Consider the following 16,904-nt stretch of genomic DNA (forward strand, 5'->3'; position numbering starts at 1 on the left):
TAATTGCTTTTACATATGAAATGTAAAATTTAAATCCATGTGTCCCATAATTTTGTGCTGGCGATTTAGCAAAAATGCGCCTATGCCTCATTCACCCATCCAGACAGCTGTCAATCATAGGAGGAAGGTTACTTTTTTACTGTACCCCAGCGTGTAGGGTTATCATTCAGCTTCGCATTATTAACAAGGTGGGTCGAAGCCCACGAGCTTGTCGTTTGAAAAGCACTACCACTTTCTCCTGATCAACTCCAGATCCATCGCCACCGGACTCAGGCTACTTTTCCGGCAACTTCTCTGAATTCCGGAGAGATTTGAGCTTGATTTTTTCTTTTTCTTTTTTTCTCATCATCTCAGGTCTGCTCCAGTTATTCAATAGTGATTCATCCAATCGGTCTCTTCAACTATTCATAATCATGTGACTGTTACTAGGAATGGAGTACCTCCCTCTTATGATCTCATGATTCCGATCAAATTAGGGTTTATCTTTTCCCAAAAAAAATGTCAAATTCTAGTTGCGAGGAGATATTTTTTAAGCGAACTGAAAATTTGTGTTATTATTTGTAGAAATAGAGGGCGCTTTTTGTGATTTTGATTAAAAAGTTTGATTAGTTTCAGGAGTGAGTGGGATTGAATGTGTGGATTATTGATTGCACAGTCATTTGTGGAGAATTGAAGACGATGGGTGAGGTATTTGATGGATACGAGCGCCAGTACTGTGAGCTTTCAGCCAATTTGTCCAAGAAGTGTACGACAGCTAGTCTTCTGGATGGAGGTAATAGGAAAATCTCATCTGATTTTTCTTTCGTTTTGTCAATACATGCAGAATGCAGATGAATTATCATTTTGTTGGTTGTTTAATTATGCTAGGATTGGTGATATTCTGATTTTGAGGAACTTAAGTTCCATTTTCGATTCAATTGTTTTATAAAGTAACCGAACAGTGGGACTGCAAGGCGCAATTGCATGCAGCCATACATTGGTTTACTGACTTTTTTGGAATTTCGATCTTGGATTTTCATGGAGACTTAAAGGGTTGTAATTTACCCTAGTCCAGAATCATTGGAGGGTGTTACTCGTTGCATTATGCCTGTATTTTTTTTCTTTACATATTGTATCTCAATGGCCACTGTACTTTTTCTTGCTTTTAAAGTTCTACATGATGGTTTCTTTTTTCTAAATCCTGTGGTATCTGTGGCATTCCTTAGCTTCTGTATTTTGTTGTTAGTTTTGTAATGTAGGTCTTGTAAATACAATTGAATTGCTATACAACGCAGCATAATACTTTATCCGATCATCAAAAGGAGGAATAAAAAATAAAAAAGGATTGCAGTTTTTTATTTGGACTCATTGAAAGGATTGTCGATGAATATTTGAACTCATTTTATAACCAAAATCTAATGTCTTTTTTAATATACATTTGAAACTAAATTATCTGCTCCATCATCATTGTCCTTCTTGATATGCAAAAGAATTTCCTCTTCTCTTTCTTCCTTTGGCCCAGTGTCAAAATCCAACATGGATGGCTAGTTTGGATTTGGCAGTTTCAAGAAATTAGGAATGTGAGGTGCAGCAGTGTAATTAGTAATTAGAAAACGTTGAGAATAAAATTTATAGCTAGTTTGGATTTGGCAATTTCAAGAAATTAGGAATTTGAGGTGCAGCAGTGTAATTACAAAACATTGAGAACAATTTAATATATAGGATTTAATGATATTACGTCTAATCATTTGAGTGTAAATTTACAATGAAATACTTAATGAGCTTAATAAGGTCTTTGACTGGGGCTTACTTTGGTTTCCCTTGGAAGGAAGTGTGGTGCTTTGCCCTGTCCTACAAGGCTGTTTTTTTTTGTTTTTTGGACATTGAAATATAGGAATTCTCGCAAGTCACAATTGATTGGTCATTGGCTTGTTCAAGGGACCAAGTTTTGCCTACCTGGCATTGCATGAATAAGATAGTTGAGTAATCTGTAACTTCTTTTGCATTGTGTTGTGGATTGGTAGCTAGGGTCCTTTATCTTTGTCATATTTGGAGTTAACTGGTGATCCTAGGATTGGTTTGAGAGCTTTTGGTGGGATTGCAAGAAGATTTGTGGGCAAGAAATAAAGTGTACTTGGAGTGCTACCCCCCACTGTGTAGATTGGTGCATATTGGATAGAGAGGGAAAAAATGATTTATGAAGAGGACTTCTTAACTACCAAGATAAACTCCATGGTTTTAACATTCCCTCTTCTGGTAGTCACAGTTACAAGTTATTGTCTCACTTCTTTTGACCTCCCATTTTATGTTTTCATGGGCATTACTTTAATACAGGTTAAAAGTGATTGTTGCTGTAAGTAGGGGTTCTGGTGGATTATGTAGACAAGCTAAATTAGGGGCAATTTTTTGTCTTGTTTCCCCTGTTTCTGGCTCCTGTTGGGTCCTTTCTAATACACTTGCCATCTAAAATGGGTTGCACCTGCCACCTCTCAATGATTTACTTTTATCTACCACAAAATAAGGCATTCTCTATGCTCCTGTGGTGGACTGTACTTTATGCTTGTCAAACTAAGAAAATACAATCTCAAATATTTGTATGAGATTGGCACTTAAACTCATTTAACAGAGTCCACACAATGTTGGTTTTCATAGAAGAGATATTATTTTATTGTTTGATGTGATGGATTATAGTACCATTTTATCATGTTGTAATTGGTTGTTGGGGGTTTATACGCATTCTTATATTGCGTAGCATGTTTTCGCTCTCAAAAAAAAATTGTGTAGCATGTTGAGTTTTATTTTAATTTTAATTTTTATCTTCATGACCAGAAAAAAAGTGGCATGTTTAGTATTTCTTTTATTTCCCTTTTTTTTTTTTTTTTGTTATTTTCATGTTGGTTATGGCTGTGGTTTTATGATTGTGCAACTTCTTGTTGATTTGCAGAGCAGAAGAGGCAAAAAATTTCTGAAATAAAAGCCGGATTGGATGAAGCAGACTCTCTGGTACTGTATTTGCTTGTTGCAGAAATTAATCTCTTTTTTTTTTTTTCCCCATATTTTTGGGGTTGAATGTGAGCTTTGCCCATATTTCTCCAGATACGGAAAATGGACCTTGAGGCTAGAAGTCTGCAGCCGAATGTAAAGGCTGTACTTCTTGCTAAGCTAAGGGAATACAAATCTGATCTGAACAATTTGAAAAGTGAGGTTAAAAGAATTGCATCAGCTAACTCAAATCAGGCTGCCCGAGACGACTTATTAGAATCAGGAATGGCTGATGCAATGTCGGTATGTCTGAATCCATTTAGCTTCCTTGTTGTCATGCTTCTTGTTTTAAAATGCCCTGGTGATTAGTTTATTTGAGAAAATATGTGGTTGATATTGTTACAGTTGCTACAATAGATTACCATCGCTGTCAACATTAAAACTGTTTTCCAGATTGTCATTGGCATTTTGTTTCTAAGTTATATTTAATAGCTTGCTTTGCCATCAATTTGTGGCAATTTTATCCACTGACTCTATAAATTGACAAGATAGATGGAGCAGCTTTAGGGGCACTCATAAAATTTCCTTTATTGTTCATGTCAAACACAAATATGAGCCAAAAAGGCTATTGGGCATCCAAGTTGTAAGCCTGTACATGATTACCCATTTTACTACCATTTTTTATGTATCTTTTTAGTGCATATTTTTTGCTTCTTATTTTGGCAGTTATATTTTCTGATTTAATGAACTCCATTTGCTTATAGAACTTTTCAAACATTTATGGTTATTTTATATATTAAGGAATTTCTTCTGGAAGTCCCCATCTTGAATTTGTGGAACAATCTGTTGATGCTGAGTTCATGTAATAGGTATCGGCTAATCAAAGAGGACGATTGATGATGTCAACAGACAGATTAAATCAGTCCAGTGATAGAATTAAGGAAAGTAAAAGAACCATGCTGGAGACAGAAGAGCTTGGTGTTTCAATTCTTCAAGATTTGCATCAACAACGACAATCGCTCTTACATGCCAATGACACGGTATTCCTCCTCTTAAGGTCCCATTTAGGCTTCATTTGCATACTGAAAAGTTTGAGGGAAAGAAATTAATGGGGAAAGGGGGAGGAAAAGAACAAGTGAAGGAAAATAAAAATTAAGTTTTAAGCTTAAGAAAATTTTCCTCTTTTTGCACCCTTCTCCAATTTTATTTAGAGAATGATGAATTTGAAAATCTACAAGTTTTTAAATAATTTTCATTATGTTTTATTTTCTTTCATATTTTCCATGAAAAATCAAATAAGATAATTTGAGATTCCTTCATGTTTTCTCTTTCCCTACTCTTGGATCCAAATTTGAAGTCTGAATTTATGCTTCCATTTGGATCTTGGAAAGTTTGAGAGAAAGTATGAGGGAAAGAAAATAGAGGGTAAAGATGGAAGGAAAGAAAAAGTGAAAGGATTCTCTCCAAATTTACAAAATCTAAATAAGAAATGTATGATTGAACTCCTTCAATATATTAAGGAGGCCTTTACATCAGTATAGTATCACATGAGGAAATATAATATAGAGTATCTCATTACTCCATGAGGGTTAACACATCTTCTAATAAAACCTAATCAATGTATCTCTCCTAGTCATCCAAACCCTTTTGATCTACACGTTGGATACCAATCGAGCTGAACAACATTGAGAGGAGTGCTCTTAAATTGAAGAAGAAAAATTATTAGTCTAAAACACCCACTAATTTTTTTTCACGTGCTTCTCAAATTTATTTCTCTTATTTCCTCTTTTATAAAGAATTAAAAATTTTGGAAATGTATAAGCTTTTTAATATTTTCATTACATTTGACTTTCTTCCCTAGTTTCCATATTAAAACAAACAAGAGAACTTGGTGTCTTTCTCCTTTTTTTTTCTTTTTGGCTTTCCTTAGCTCTTTCCATGATTCAAACAGAGCATTGAAGTTTCTATCAAGAGCTTTTCTACTTTTCAATTCCTTTTTTTTTGGCCTCCGTCTTTCTTTTCTTCATTAATGTTCTTCAGAAGCTCCTCTTAATTAACATTTGAAAAAGCAAAACCGATGAGCAGGGTCAATACAATTGTGCTATGCATCAATGGTTCATAAACTTTACCTTGCAGCAGCAACAGTCAGAATAGAATGCCTTTTAGACTATCTTTGTTTGAGGGTTTTCATTCTTGTATTGCAGCTGCATGGAGTAGATGACAACGTTAGCAGAAGTAAGAAAATTTTGACCAACATGTCAAGGAGGATGAGCAGGAACAAGTGGATTATCGGCTCCATAATTGCAGTCCTCGTTGTTGTCATTGCCTTGATCTTGTACTTCAAACTCTCCAAATAGCCACGACTGTTAACCTCTTTTGGTTTGTGTGTTTCCAAGAGACATGAGCTTCCCTTTTTTCCCCTTCTAATCTCTTTCATTTTCATCTTGTGAGTTTGCTATTTTGCCATTGAGTGCCAACTTCCGGATATTTGATTAATCTACTGTCACCTTTTTCTTTTCTTTTTTTGTTTTTTTGTTTTTTTTTTTGTTTTGGTTGGGAACAAATCTGAAATACCACAAAGTCATGTTTCATTCTGTGTACTATTTTGTTTGATTTTCTTTGCAAAAACACTAATCTGGAACAGGAATTCAACCTGATTAGAAAGAATGAATTGCTTGTAGTATCCACAAGTTAGCTTCAAAGTTGGAACTCCATATCCGCTCTGCTCTCCAGTTTTTGTCAAAACTGTGAGCCTCGCACTTGTTTCTTTGCTGTTTCAGCAAGACAGCAGGGATTCAAGAGCAATTTGGACATAAGCATAAAGAGAAAAGCTAAAATTTACTCATTAGTCTCTGAGCTACAAAGTTCAACCCACCATCTTCCTCTCCAGTTTCCAAACTGAACCTTTCACAACAACTGGAAGTCAGGAGACTTTCTTCTTTGCTGTTAGCTCGGAAAAAGTTACTGCAAAGCATTAGCCATGGCAATTCACGTGGGTCGACACCAAAGCCCAGTATATACATTAAGCAAAGTAGCTGGGGATTCATCTAGACAAAACACACACAAACGTGTGTTTGAAAAAGTTGTTCTACCATAAACATAGAAACAGAAGTTAAAATGTCCTTCTAGACTCTGAGCTACAACTTAGTTCTCCCTGGGGAGAAGGTTCTCAGCAACTGGAGCATGGGGAGCTCCGGCAGCATCTTGAGCATCTGGGGCATTTGGATCATCTTGAGCACCTGGAGCATCGGGAACATAAGCAGCATAGGCAGCATAAGCAGCATAGGCAGTATGAGGAGCAACTGGAATAATGGGGCCACCTGCAGCGTACCCCATTCGCCCCATTTGCTCCATTATTTCTTTGCATTCAACCTCTACAGAATCAACCATGTCCACAATGTCCTGCACATACACACATTAATGAGCAAAACTGCGAGTATGGTTTTATTAAAGTATCCAAATCCCAAGCAAATAAAAAACCAATGTTGCACAAGATTTAAAAGCACTTTTACCTGGATGGCTGATTCAAACGCCCTCACTCTTGCCCTCGTAGCCACAACAGTATCAAAGGCCCTCATCATCAGTGACATAGTCTGCATGTACAAATCAATTAGCTTCACAAGTTGAACTACTACTGAATGGAGCAAACCCTGAAAATCAAATTCTTACTTTCTCAGCAACTTTTATAGCTCTTGCCCTCACAGTCGTCGCCATCAGCCTTTCATTCACATCCTGCATGTACATTTTAATACATAGTCACCAAAAGTTTCAGGATATAAAACAACGGTTTAGTAGGCAAAGAAAAGGAGGTAGTTTATTGAGCAATATACATTCATTTTCCTATTTTTCTGCATTCACAATGGTAGCATTTTATTTATTTATTTATTTATTTCTTTGGGAATGCTGGACAATAATAGGAAAAGATACGTATAAATATAGCATATAACTGGTTTCACAAAAGACAGTAAAGCTAAAAGGTCTACACATTCGCATTCCAGTCAGATATGTATATATCAAACATAGCAAGCTTTGGAGAAATCAACTTAACAAAATGGGACATTTTAATTTGATTCATCATAAAATCCATAAATAAAATTTCTGAACTTTTAAATATTCCAACCCACTCCTTAATAAATATTATTATGCCAAAGTCTTACATTCATGCGTAAGTTCCCAACCAACATACTTATGAGAAACCATTATCATAGCTGGGTATAACTATCTTCTTGATACTTCCATAAACTTTTTGTCTGTGAGGAGACATTATAACAAACACAGGTTTATTACCCATTTGTCTGAGAAAATAAATCAAGAATTCAATAGGTATCTGCAGAAAAAAAGAATAACTAGATAAAAACTACCTTAATTAGGATCTCCCGAGCTTTCACGTTCCCAGCCTGTGCGCTTCGGTTCAACAAGCCGTTCGGCTCCCACAACAATCCAGTAAAATCATCAAGCTTATCTTCATCAAAAGCTAATGATTTTAGGACGATTGGGTCCTCAGAAAGCTTCCAAAACGCTTTACATCTGTAATTTGAAGGTTACTAGAATTAAAAACTACCTATATTCAGCCCTAGAGGCAATAAACTTACTTGCCTTCTAGAACAAAGGTGCAAAACCAAAATACTTCTTTTGCTATTCTGCGAAAGAAGAACTAGAGAAATCCAGGAACACTCCTGGTGCAAACAAATATATATTATCCTATACTAGGTCACATCTAAGTCATATAGTGAGTCAAATCCAAGTTTTACATCCTCTTCAGCAATTTCACAATGTGAAATTTTAGGAGGAAAAGCCATCATAAATGTAATTAATATAAGGAGAGGGTTAAGGTTTAGTCTTACACACAGATAGCTTAAGCAGAAGGTTAAGGTTTAGAGTCTTACACACAGATAGTTTTTGCAATATCCACAGATCCATCGGGTGAATCAGCAACGAAGCACATGATGTGCGTGAGGACATCGTCATTCAGATCAGTGATTCTAGTGCGCCTCCGCTTCATGATTAATATGAACTGCAGATAAGATAGATACATGCTTTTGAATGTCATAAATCACATTAACAATTGACTCTAGTTCATGGTTTCCATGTGATACTACTGCTGTGATTTTGAAAACAGAAATTGCAGTTGCGGTCTTTCATTGTCCAATCTCAACTGCAATTTCTGTTCGGTTATCCTAAAAAACAAAAGTGTAAAGTAACGAACTCTACACTTTAGATAGCGCCAATCATAGAGATTACGTACAGACAATTTAACCATCCAAGATGCTTGCAAATAGATTTTGCTTATCATGGAATCCCACAAACACGTGTCTGTGCTTCTTAATAAACAATGAGAAGTTTGTTACAAGAAAAAAAATAAAAACAGAGCTGTTGTGTATGTAAACGAAAAATACCCTAATGAAGGAAAAAGCCTGAGAGTGAGATGCAAACAGCCACTGTCAAACAAACATATCAAACATCAGAAAGGACTCTTGAATGGTTCAGAAAGACTGAAACCCAAGATGCAACAAGGAAAAGCACCCTCACAAACACTATATCAACTAAATTATTAGATTGATTTATTTCCAAAAATTTCTGAATATATTATTGTACTGTGTTGGCAAAAATTAAATAGAAATTAAAGTACAAGAACACAAAATTATTAACCGCATACAAGGTTTTGTCCCTTTGGCACTTTGGTTATATATATTAAATAAATGTAAGAAAACAGCATGCAAAGAAAGACCAGCCATAATATATCAGGCTCATGGAAATTCATTGCAAAAGCTCAACTTTCTATGCAAGAAAAATCCCATAGACATCGCCTATTTATAGAGTTCCACATTGCAGTCCTCTCAGCATAATCTATTCCCGAAAACGCCAAAAGGAGTTTTCTTACACTCTACAAATGCCCACACAGATCAAATCCTTCCAACTTAACACAACATCATGTCAATTTCTCAGGGCATCTCTGTCTACATATAAGAGGCTTCACAAACAAAAAATTCCAACATGTCCATCATATATAAAACCAAATTCCAATCCAAACGGATGCATTTCCAATTTCCTATAACATCATAAATTGCTGCAAAGGGACCATCTACCAAAGCCCATCAACCAGGAGTGGATAGAGAGTGTTGTGGCATTATGTTTCTTCTATCATTTGTGCCCAAAGAAGGAGAGAAATAAATGCTACATTTGCCATAATGATCACCCAAACAGAGTCTCCAGCAAGACTCACTAATGATTTTGCAAAAAAGGGAATCCATGAGAAGAAATTCTGAAAATTTACCATGTTCCAAAAAATAACCAAACAAGTTTTGGACTAAAAACTCACATATAAAGCATCATCCCAGTCATGAGAAGCTAAAGAAAGAATGGTGTCACCCATTTTCATTTTCCTATGAATTAGAAGATTCATGGTCCACAACCACAGGAAGAGATTGCTAGACTTGACAACATGACTATACAAAAAAAAACTCCAGCAAGTAATCACTAACACAAATGCCTTAATTTTCCAACACATACATAGACAAACACACACATTACAAACAATTCTGAGAATTAACCATCTTCCATAAAAGATCAAACAGTAATGAACAAAAACAAGTATACCCATTAGATAAATCATCACCATATTCGATCAGAAGCTAAAGACCGACATGCACACTCATTCTCATTTGCCTATCAATGAACACAGGCATGATCCGTACCCAGAAGTTCTAAATTCAGAGAGATCCAACCCTAACCCAAGAATCACCCATTAAATGAAAAAACAAATTGAGGCAAACCCAAAAAATTCAGGAAAAACATCATTTTACAGCTTCAAACACTGAACCCTCCAAGCAAAACACAAGAACCACCTTCAGAAGGACTCAGAGTAGCAGTGGAAACGACGGGGCAGAGGCAAAACCCTAGAGTCTCCACCGCTTCGATCTTGAGACGCTCATCAGAGTTGCTGAATTGATTCCTTTGTATGGGCTTGGCAGCTACGTGGAGAGACGCACTCTGTACACTTGAATGCCTCGTCATGAGACATGCGATCATAGGTGTCTGAAGTTCATTTTTTTCAAGATTTAAGCTTGTTTTTAGTAATTTAAATCATATATTTTGGTTTCCATATTCACTCGTTCAATTTTGCCTTTTAATGAGAGAGGTACGGGATGTTCTTGGTTCTCATAGATAGTGTAAATGGCATTATAACTTAGTTTGGAAAATATTCTTCAATGGATTTTTTTTTCCTTATTTCTTTCTAAGATGAGCTTGAGTAGGGCTTTTTATTGAGATTTGGTAAGGTTTGTTCTACGTAGAAAATATTTTTAATTGATTTATTCAAGATCATGAAGTGTTTTAATAACTCAAATGCTTTATATTTAACCTATGTGGTCTATTTTCAAAAAACAAAAAGAAAATCACATCACAAGATCGTTGCAGTATGATCAATACCAGTTCTCTAATGTGTAAGTCGAAAACCCTAAAAACAAGTTGTAAATATTGTTTTCTACTTGGAAAAAAAGAGTCAATATGGTCATTAAGTTCATATCGAACCTTGATGCTTAAGTTAAAGACTCAAGTTTATTGATGATTTAGTAAGATTTCTTGATGTATTTTTTGCATGTACAAAATACTTTGAATTGATTTTTTCAAGTTCGTAAGCGATATTGATATTTGACGACTAGTTTTTTATTTTACAACAATCAAGTTAAAAATATTATAAATGGGTTTTCAAGAATAATTTTTTTTTATAGAATAATGTATCTCCTTGCTGTATAATACCTTTCAATCAATCTAATACACCTTTAAATTTTACCCACTTTCTCAACAATTGACTTTTGATTCTTCTCTCTTATTATAATTTTTTTTATCATATTTTATTGGTGTTTGCTTGTACTTTTAAATTATGATGGTGTTCTATTAAGGTGACAATGGGATTTTCAGCTAGTTAGGACACCATGAAAAATCTTATGAATGTATTAGTAACTTAGAATTATTTTGAAGGTCTACTCATATTAAAGAGTTGGGAATAAAGCTATATGTCAAATATGAGAAGAAAAAAAAAATCTAGAAATAGATTTTTTTTTTTTTTGGTTAATTTAGTGTTATTTTGTAAAAGCTAAAATACATCTAAAGACCTTTGTCATATGCCTTAAAAGTATTTATAGAAGTATGGAAGGTTTTAGAAATAACTAGCAGAAGCGACCAAGGGAATTTATGGTGAAGGTGCCCAAGCCATGACGCTAAGAAGCTAGATTACTACCCATGGTACAAGGAGAGGAACTTTGAAGTGCCAACACTTATGGCACATGGGGAGGAACTTTGCAACGGTGGAGTGGAACCTTGAAGTAACAACTACCTATAACATATGGAAAGGAAATTTGAGGTAGTGAAGCTCTCAAATGAGTAAGAAAATGTGTAGACAATAATGCTCCACCTTTGCAACTTTATAATAACCATAGTGGCATCGAAAAGAGACTTTAGTTGAAGACTTGTGCTTATGGTAATAGACTTATAGACTCTTCAAATTTAGGTTGCTTTACCTATGCAACTTTATGGTAACTATGGTGGCCTCAAAATGAGGCTATGTATGAAGGCTTGCGCTTATGGTGGCAACCTTATATACTCTAAAACTTTAGGTAGTGCAAGCTTATATATTTGCAACTTTATAGTGGTATTAAAGAGAAACTTTAGATAAAGGTTTGTATATTGTAGTGATTATGGATGATGGGACACAAGTACGCTGACAAAGGGAAAGACAATGACTTTTGCACCATAAAGACAATGGATGAGACTAAATGCATAACTGGACGAAAAACACTTGTAATATGGAGGCTCAGAATAAGGCAAAGACCTAGAGACTATGACCCACCAATAGATATGATTTACAAGGTATTTGAACTCTTTCAAATAAGCAAAAATGTTGTCTAATATCTAAGCACTATATAAACCTTTCTCTTGATTCTTATTAACAACCATTGGTTTTTTTGTTAAATAGTTAGTATAAGGATTGGGCTCATGATAGGAGTTAAAATTCCTAGCTAAGATTAAGCCTCATTCAAAAGCATGCTTGCCCCTAGCTTTGGTTGAAAACCCACACTAAGAGCACTTAGGCCCCACTTGACTTAGTTTATTTACATGCCTAATATAAACATGTACAAATAAGAGGGAATCAAGAGAGAGTATTACCTCAAGATGCTACTTACTAGGCATGTAAATGCATGAAGAGGTCCATTGCTTATGTTAGAGGTCCTATACATCACAAAAAAAGGAACTCATCCTTCAATACATGGACGAGCACAAAGATTAGGTTGACTAGGGATTTAAGGGTTGAAGTTCAAGACATCAAGGATATTGCTATATACCAGAGTAGTTGTTGACTCATTAGCAAATTACAGGAAATGAGACTACTTAGAAGGGCATTACTAAAAACCTATGATCAAATAGGTAAGAACAAAAAGTGAAAGAAAAAACTCACATCTAAGCTTAAATTTTCTTGTGCAATAATCCACATAAGTAAAGGACTACCAAATTATGAAATCCTTTAAAGTCATTTGATCACTCTAATTACTTAGTTCTCTCAAGGTAAAAATAGTGTTTGATAAAACTTAAAGTAAAAGATTGGAGTTTGTGGAGGTCTACACTAATAGAAAGCCTATTGTCTCGACTTGCTCAAATGACCCTTCCCATGGGCTTATATAGAGGGTAGAAAGCTTTTGGAGGCTTCTAAAACTACCTACACTTAACCATTAGTGGGAAGAGTGGAAGGTTCTAGAAAATGCTAGAGACAACCACACTTCTTTACATCAAGGTAAGCCTATGGGATGTTCTAGAAACTTCCAAACATGTCTTGTAAATACTTGTACATAGCTTTTGTATAGAGTCTTCTAGATAATTCTAGGATAGTAGGGAACCTTTGTAGATTCTAGAGAGTTCCATTGGTGCTTATAAATAGGTGAGGACCTTATTTGGCCAAGACACCACCCAAATCACTTCCTAACCAAGCAAGTGAGTTCCAAAGCACTTGTGAAGCATCATTTGAGAGCAAAAAAACTTCTTATTCTTCAAGTGTTGCCTACGTGTGCCTATTAGCTCCCAACTCATGTGCATCTTAGAATAGGAAGTGAAGTATCGGGAGTAAGGCTGACTTAGCAAGGTCAAGGGTCTTGATTTGTTTAAGTGTCGCATGAGCTTAGGAAAAAAATAAGTTTGTGACACTATGTTTCCATTGTAGACATGTGAATAATCCACAACTTTGTTGTTATAGGTAAGGCAAAGAGGTTGGAACTCAAGATAAGCAAAGAGCTAAGGTAGTTTAAGGTTGGAGCTCATGGAGTAGCTTATGGGTTGAAGCTACAAATTGGGGCTTAGTATGGTAATGTTAACTTGATTGTGGCACCAATGGATGAGTACTAGGTAGTTCTATACCCCATGGAAAATACTGAAGCAATGTTAAAAAATTTCCAACACAAAATGGCAACCTTGAAGGAAGATAAAACATGTGTGATCTAGATAGCAAAATGGATTTCCATAGAGCAAGACCATAGAGGAATCAATACAGGATTTATGCAATTTCAAGAATTGATAATGAGGTTTGACAATGATGTTGTCAGCTTTAGTAGAAAAGTTTGTTATGTCCTTTGACACATAAGTATGCATAGAGGGGCAAAAAGTTCTAAAGGAATTTAAATTCTATTAATGGAATTGCAACTAAGACTACTCAACACCTCTTATGAAGCTTACCATAAAATGTTAGAATATTCTAGAAGTTCCCAAAAGAAAAGTATGGAGCCCTTTAGAAAGATGTATGAATTTTTTAGGAGTTTTGTTGAAATCTCTACAACATTATGGAAATTCTAAAGTAATAAAAAGACCAAAGATATCTAGAATACTTATAACCATGTACTATTGTGCATGGTGTGGGTAGTGTATGAAGGTTTTGAATAGTCTTTGACTTCAAGCATTCTAGAGCATTCTTTGGGTGTGAACAAATTAGTGAGACCCATCTCAAGGTACCGAAACTTGTAAGAAACAAGCCTTATAAAGTTTCCTAAATGCAATACACTTGCAATATTCTTTTAAACTTCTTAGGTGTTCTTCTTTATATTTAGTCTTCACATCACCTAGACATTGTAAGTATGGGTATACAAGAAATGTTGACTTAGCAACACCAGAGCATACTTGAATTTTGCATGAGTGCATGAAAGATGCCTAAGTTTATGACACTTAATTTGTGGAAAACTAGATTGACATTTTAGATATTTATTAGGGGCAAGTTTAGTATTTAGGACTTCATTTGTCTATTAAAAAGATTTAATAGGAACCAATCATATATTAATTGATATTGTACTTTTGCATTTAAATTCATTTTTAAGTTGTCTTAGATTTTAATGCATAACTTATGTTTTGTCTTTTGTTGAGTTGAAATTGTCCTTGCTTGATCCTATGTACATACTTGCAATAAGATGATTAGAACAAAGAGTGTGCCAGTTAAGCTAACCTTTTCCTGACGATCAAGTTAAGCATGATTCTTAATCAGAGAATCAATAGATAGAAGTGTGTGTTTACTTACCTTTGAATGAAAAACTTCACCTATTTTTATAATTTTCTAGGGATTGAATTATGTCACTTTTTAGGTATTTGTTGCCAATAAATCATAACATTGTTAATGGGTCATCCATTTCATTTATATTATAAAAAATAATTTTGGTTGTTTCACTATTAATAAGGAATCGATAATTTAGAATAGTGTGGTGTGTCATTTGCTTTATATTGAGGGAAAGTAATTGGGAAGTATTATGGGAGGTGTCTCATTATTGTAAAAATGAAGAAGATTAATTTATAATTAATGAACTATGATGATGGTAAGCCTAACTATGGATATGTGGCCTTTCGTTTGGATGATGACACTTATTAAGCAATTAACCCGTCCTTACATCATTCTCTCTATTTTCCAGTGATTTTAATAAATAAGAGGAAAAACCAAAAGTTATGTGACACATATTTTCAAAGAAGATAGTTCAATCATTTCTCAAAGTGTCGTGAGAAGGCCAATCGTTACCCATGCCTTATAGAAAACTCTTTTACTTGATTTTCTTTCTCTTTGTTTTTCTTTTGTGAAATGTATAATGATTGGCTTAAAGTTTCTATTGAGCATTTTAAAATTCCTTCTTCGCAAAGAGGAGCTTCGCCCCTTTAGACCAAGGGAATGTATAGTTCCAATAGAGTGTTTAAAAGCCAAGCTTCATTTCCTTCTTCCATTATTATTTTGAATTTCTTTTCTTTTGTCAAGATGACATTACAACATTTCAATCCTAATACCATTGGCATTTTAATGGCCATAACAATCATGAATCTACCCTAAATTATAAGATTAGGGTGAGAGAGTTATTGAATTTATACTAAGTGTTAGCAATGACACTTGTATATATTTCCTAACAAGTCTCAAAATTTGGTTTCCAAAATTTCAAATTCTTGGAAAAAAATAGGAGGACCAAAGTTTCTTACTACTCAGCAAAGAATGAGAGGTATCAAACATGCCATGGAATGTACCCTCAATACCTTTTGTAAAAGGTGGAGATGTTATGATGACCCTTCCTTTTCTTTTAATTATATTTATGTTTTGACATTGCTACTAATCTATTACCTATGTTTCCTATTAATTGAGAGCCTAAGGTTTCTCAAGTCACATACCTATAATGAGACCGATGTTGGAGGGTGCTTAGGGTGGTCAATTTTGAGGCTTCATGCTACTTTTTAGTATTAGAGTCACTTTTGTATGAAATGATGAACACAACTTCATAATCTTAGGAACATGTTCTAGTTAAGGACACTCATGGGGCCTCTTCAGCTAATAATAGGATGTTCTCTATTGTGCTACCCCTTTCTTATCACTTTCAGGATTTTGGGACCTGATTCCATAAAGAAACTTTTATTAAAGGCATGAATTCTCTCATCCTAAACTTGTTGGAGGCGTTGTGAACTTCTACTCCAACCCTTAGAAAGAGAGTATCCACTAGCGCAAGTTCCTCTTAGCCTAAAAGAGACTTAAGAAGGAGGTTATATTCGGTGTCATTAATGTTTGACTAAAAGGAAGTCCATACTTCAACCATAGCCAACATAGGTCATAGGCACTGTATCAAATTAATCCCCAAGCTTCCCCTCGTGACCAATGATTTGAATATTGCTCCTCTATCCATTACCTTATGTTACGCTAAATCAAAGCCTTCTTCGGGCATTGCTTTGACAAGATATTCTTTGGATACTTGCAACTCTTTTAAGATGAGTTGATCATCCTATGTTATCGTTTATTTAAAATCTCTCATACATATGATTTATTATTTTTGTTTGGTATTATTAAGAAATTATTCATGAACTATTTATAATTTAATTATGTATTTATTACGATTTATAATTTGATAATGCATATATTACAACATGTAGGGTGGAAACATTTGAGAAAAACTCTATACGATGTTTCAACTTCAATCATAAATGACCGATTCTATTAATATTATAGATGGTAGTAAAAAAAAAGTATTTTTAAGACTTCCCTCCCCTCATCCCTAATAAAATAAGTGAGGTGAAAGTTTCATTGAGACAATAGGGGGTTTGAAATTTCAATTTAAGACCTAGGTTCAGTTTCAAGTAAATTTAAGTTTTACATCATTTTGCCCCATATTGATCTATATAAAATAAAAGTAAAATTAAGCTTAATATAATTTTTTTTCCCTTTTTAAGCACAATAATGGAAGTGAAGGCTTTTTTTTAAAAAAAAAGACAAAATAAAATTGTTGTAAACTTAATTTATTTATTTTTAAATTATATTTATTTGAATATAATTTAAAAAATTTAAATAAGTTGGTATAGACAAGTTTACCAAAAGACCTTAACCGACGTCGTTTTGTTTATCTCGCAGGTTTATATTCAAGGCTGATTCAAATTCTCCCTCTACGGATATACAATAT

The 16,904-nt window shown here is 34.5% G+C and overlaps 2 protein-coding genes across 5 annotated transcripts; one reads left to right on the forward strand and one right to left on the reverse strand.

The window, feature by feature from the left end:
• The first annotated feature begins 204 nt into the window (after positions 1-204).
• Positions 205-5,561, forward strand: LOC117930985 (vesicle transport v-SNARE 13). 3 transcript variants are annotated; one of them, XM_034851816.1, is made up of 6 exons: positions 205-354; positions 610-772; positions 2,924-2,982; positions 3,076-3,264; positions 3,831-4,001; positions 5,166-5,561. In XM_034851816.1, exons 2-6 carry the CDS (start codon positions 679-681, stop codon positions 5,316-5,318), a joined length of 666 nt encoding a protein of 221 aa, XP_034707707.1. In that variant the 5' UTR covers positions 205-354; positions 610-678; the 3' UTR covers positions 5,319-5,561. The 3 variants fall into 3 exon arrangements, with proteins under 3 accessions (XP_034707707.1, XP_034707708.1, XP_034707710.1); XM_034851817.1 differs by having other exon boundaries at positions 616-772; XM_034851819.1 differs by having other exon boundaries at positions 656-772.
• A 219-nt stretch (positions 5,562-5,780) lies between these two features.
• LOC117930984 lies at positions 5,781-10,095 on the reverse strand. 2 transcript variants are annotated; one of them, XM_034851814.1, is made up of 7 exons: positions 9,807-10,094; positions 8,358-8,399; positions 7,848-7,975; positions 7,323-7,488; positions 6,631-6,693; positions 6,474-6,554; positions 5,781-6,363 (listed from the first exon to the last, which is right to left on the reverse strand). In XM_034851814.1, the coding sequence occupies exons 3-7, from the start codon at positions 7,961-7,963 to the stop codon at positions 6,106-6,108; spliced, it is 684 nt and encodes a 227-aa protein (XP_034707705.1). In that variant the 5' UTR covers positions 7,964-7,975; positions 8,358-8,399; positions 9,807-10,094; the 3' UTR covers positions 5,781-6,105. The 2 variants fall into 2 exon arrangements, with proteins under 2 accessions (XP_034707705.1, XP_034707706.1); XM_034851815.1 differs by lacking the exon at positions 8,358-8,399 and having other exon boundaries at positions 9,807-10,095.
• Between the last annotated feature and the right edge of the window lie 6,809 nt (positions 10,096-16,904).

Source organism: Vitis riparia, chromosome 14, assembly GCF_004353265.1.
Source record: "Vitis riparia cultivar Riparia Gloire de Montpellier isolate 1030 chromosome 14, EGFV_Vit.rip_1.0, whole genome shotgun sequence".
NCBI classification, from domain to species: domain Eukaryota; kingdom Viridiplantae; phylum Streptophyta; class Magnoliopsida; order Vitales; family Vitaceae; genus Vitis; species Vitis riparia.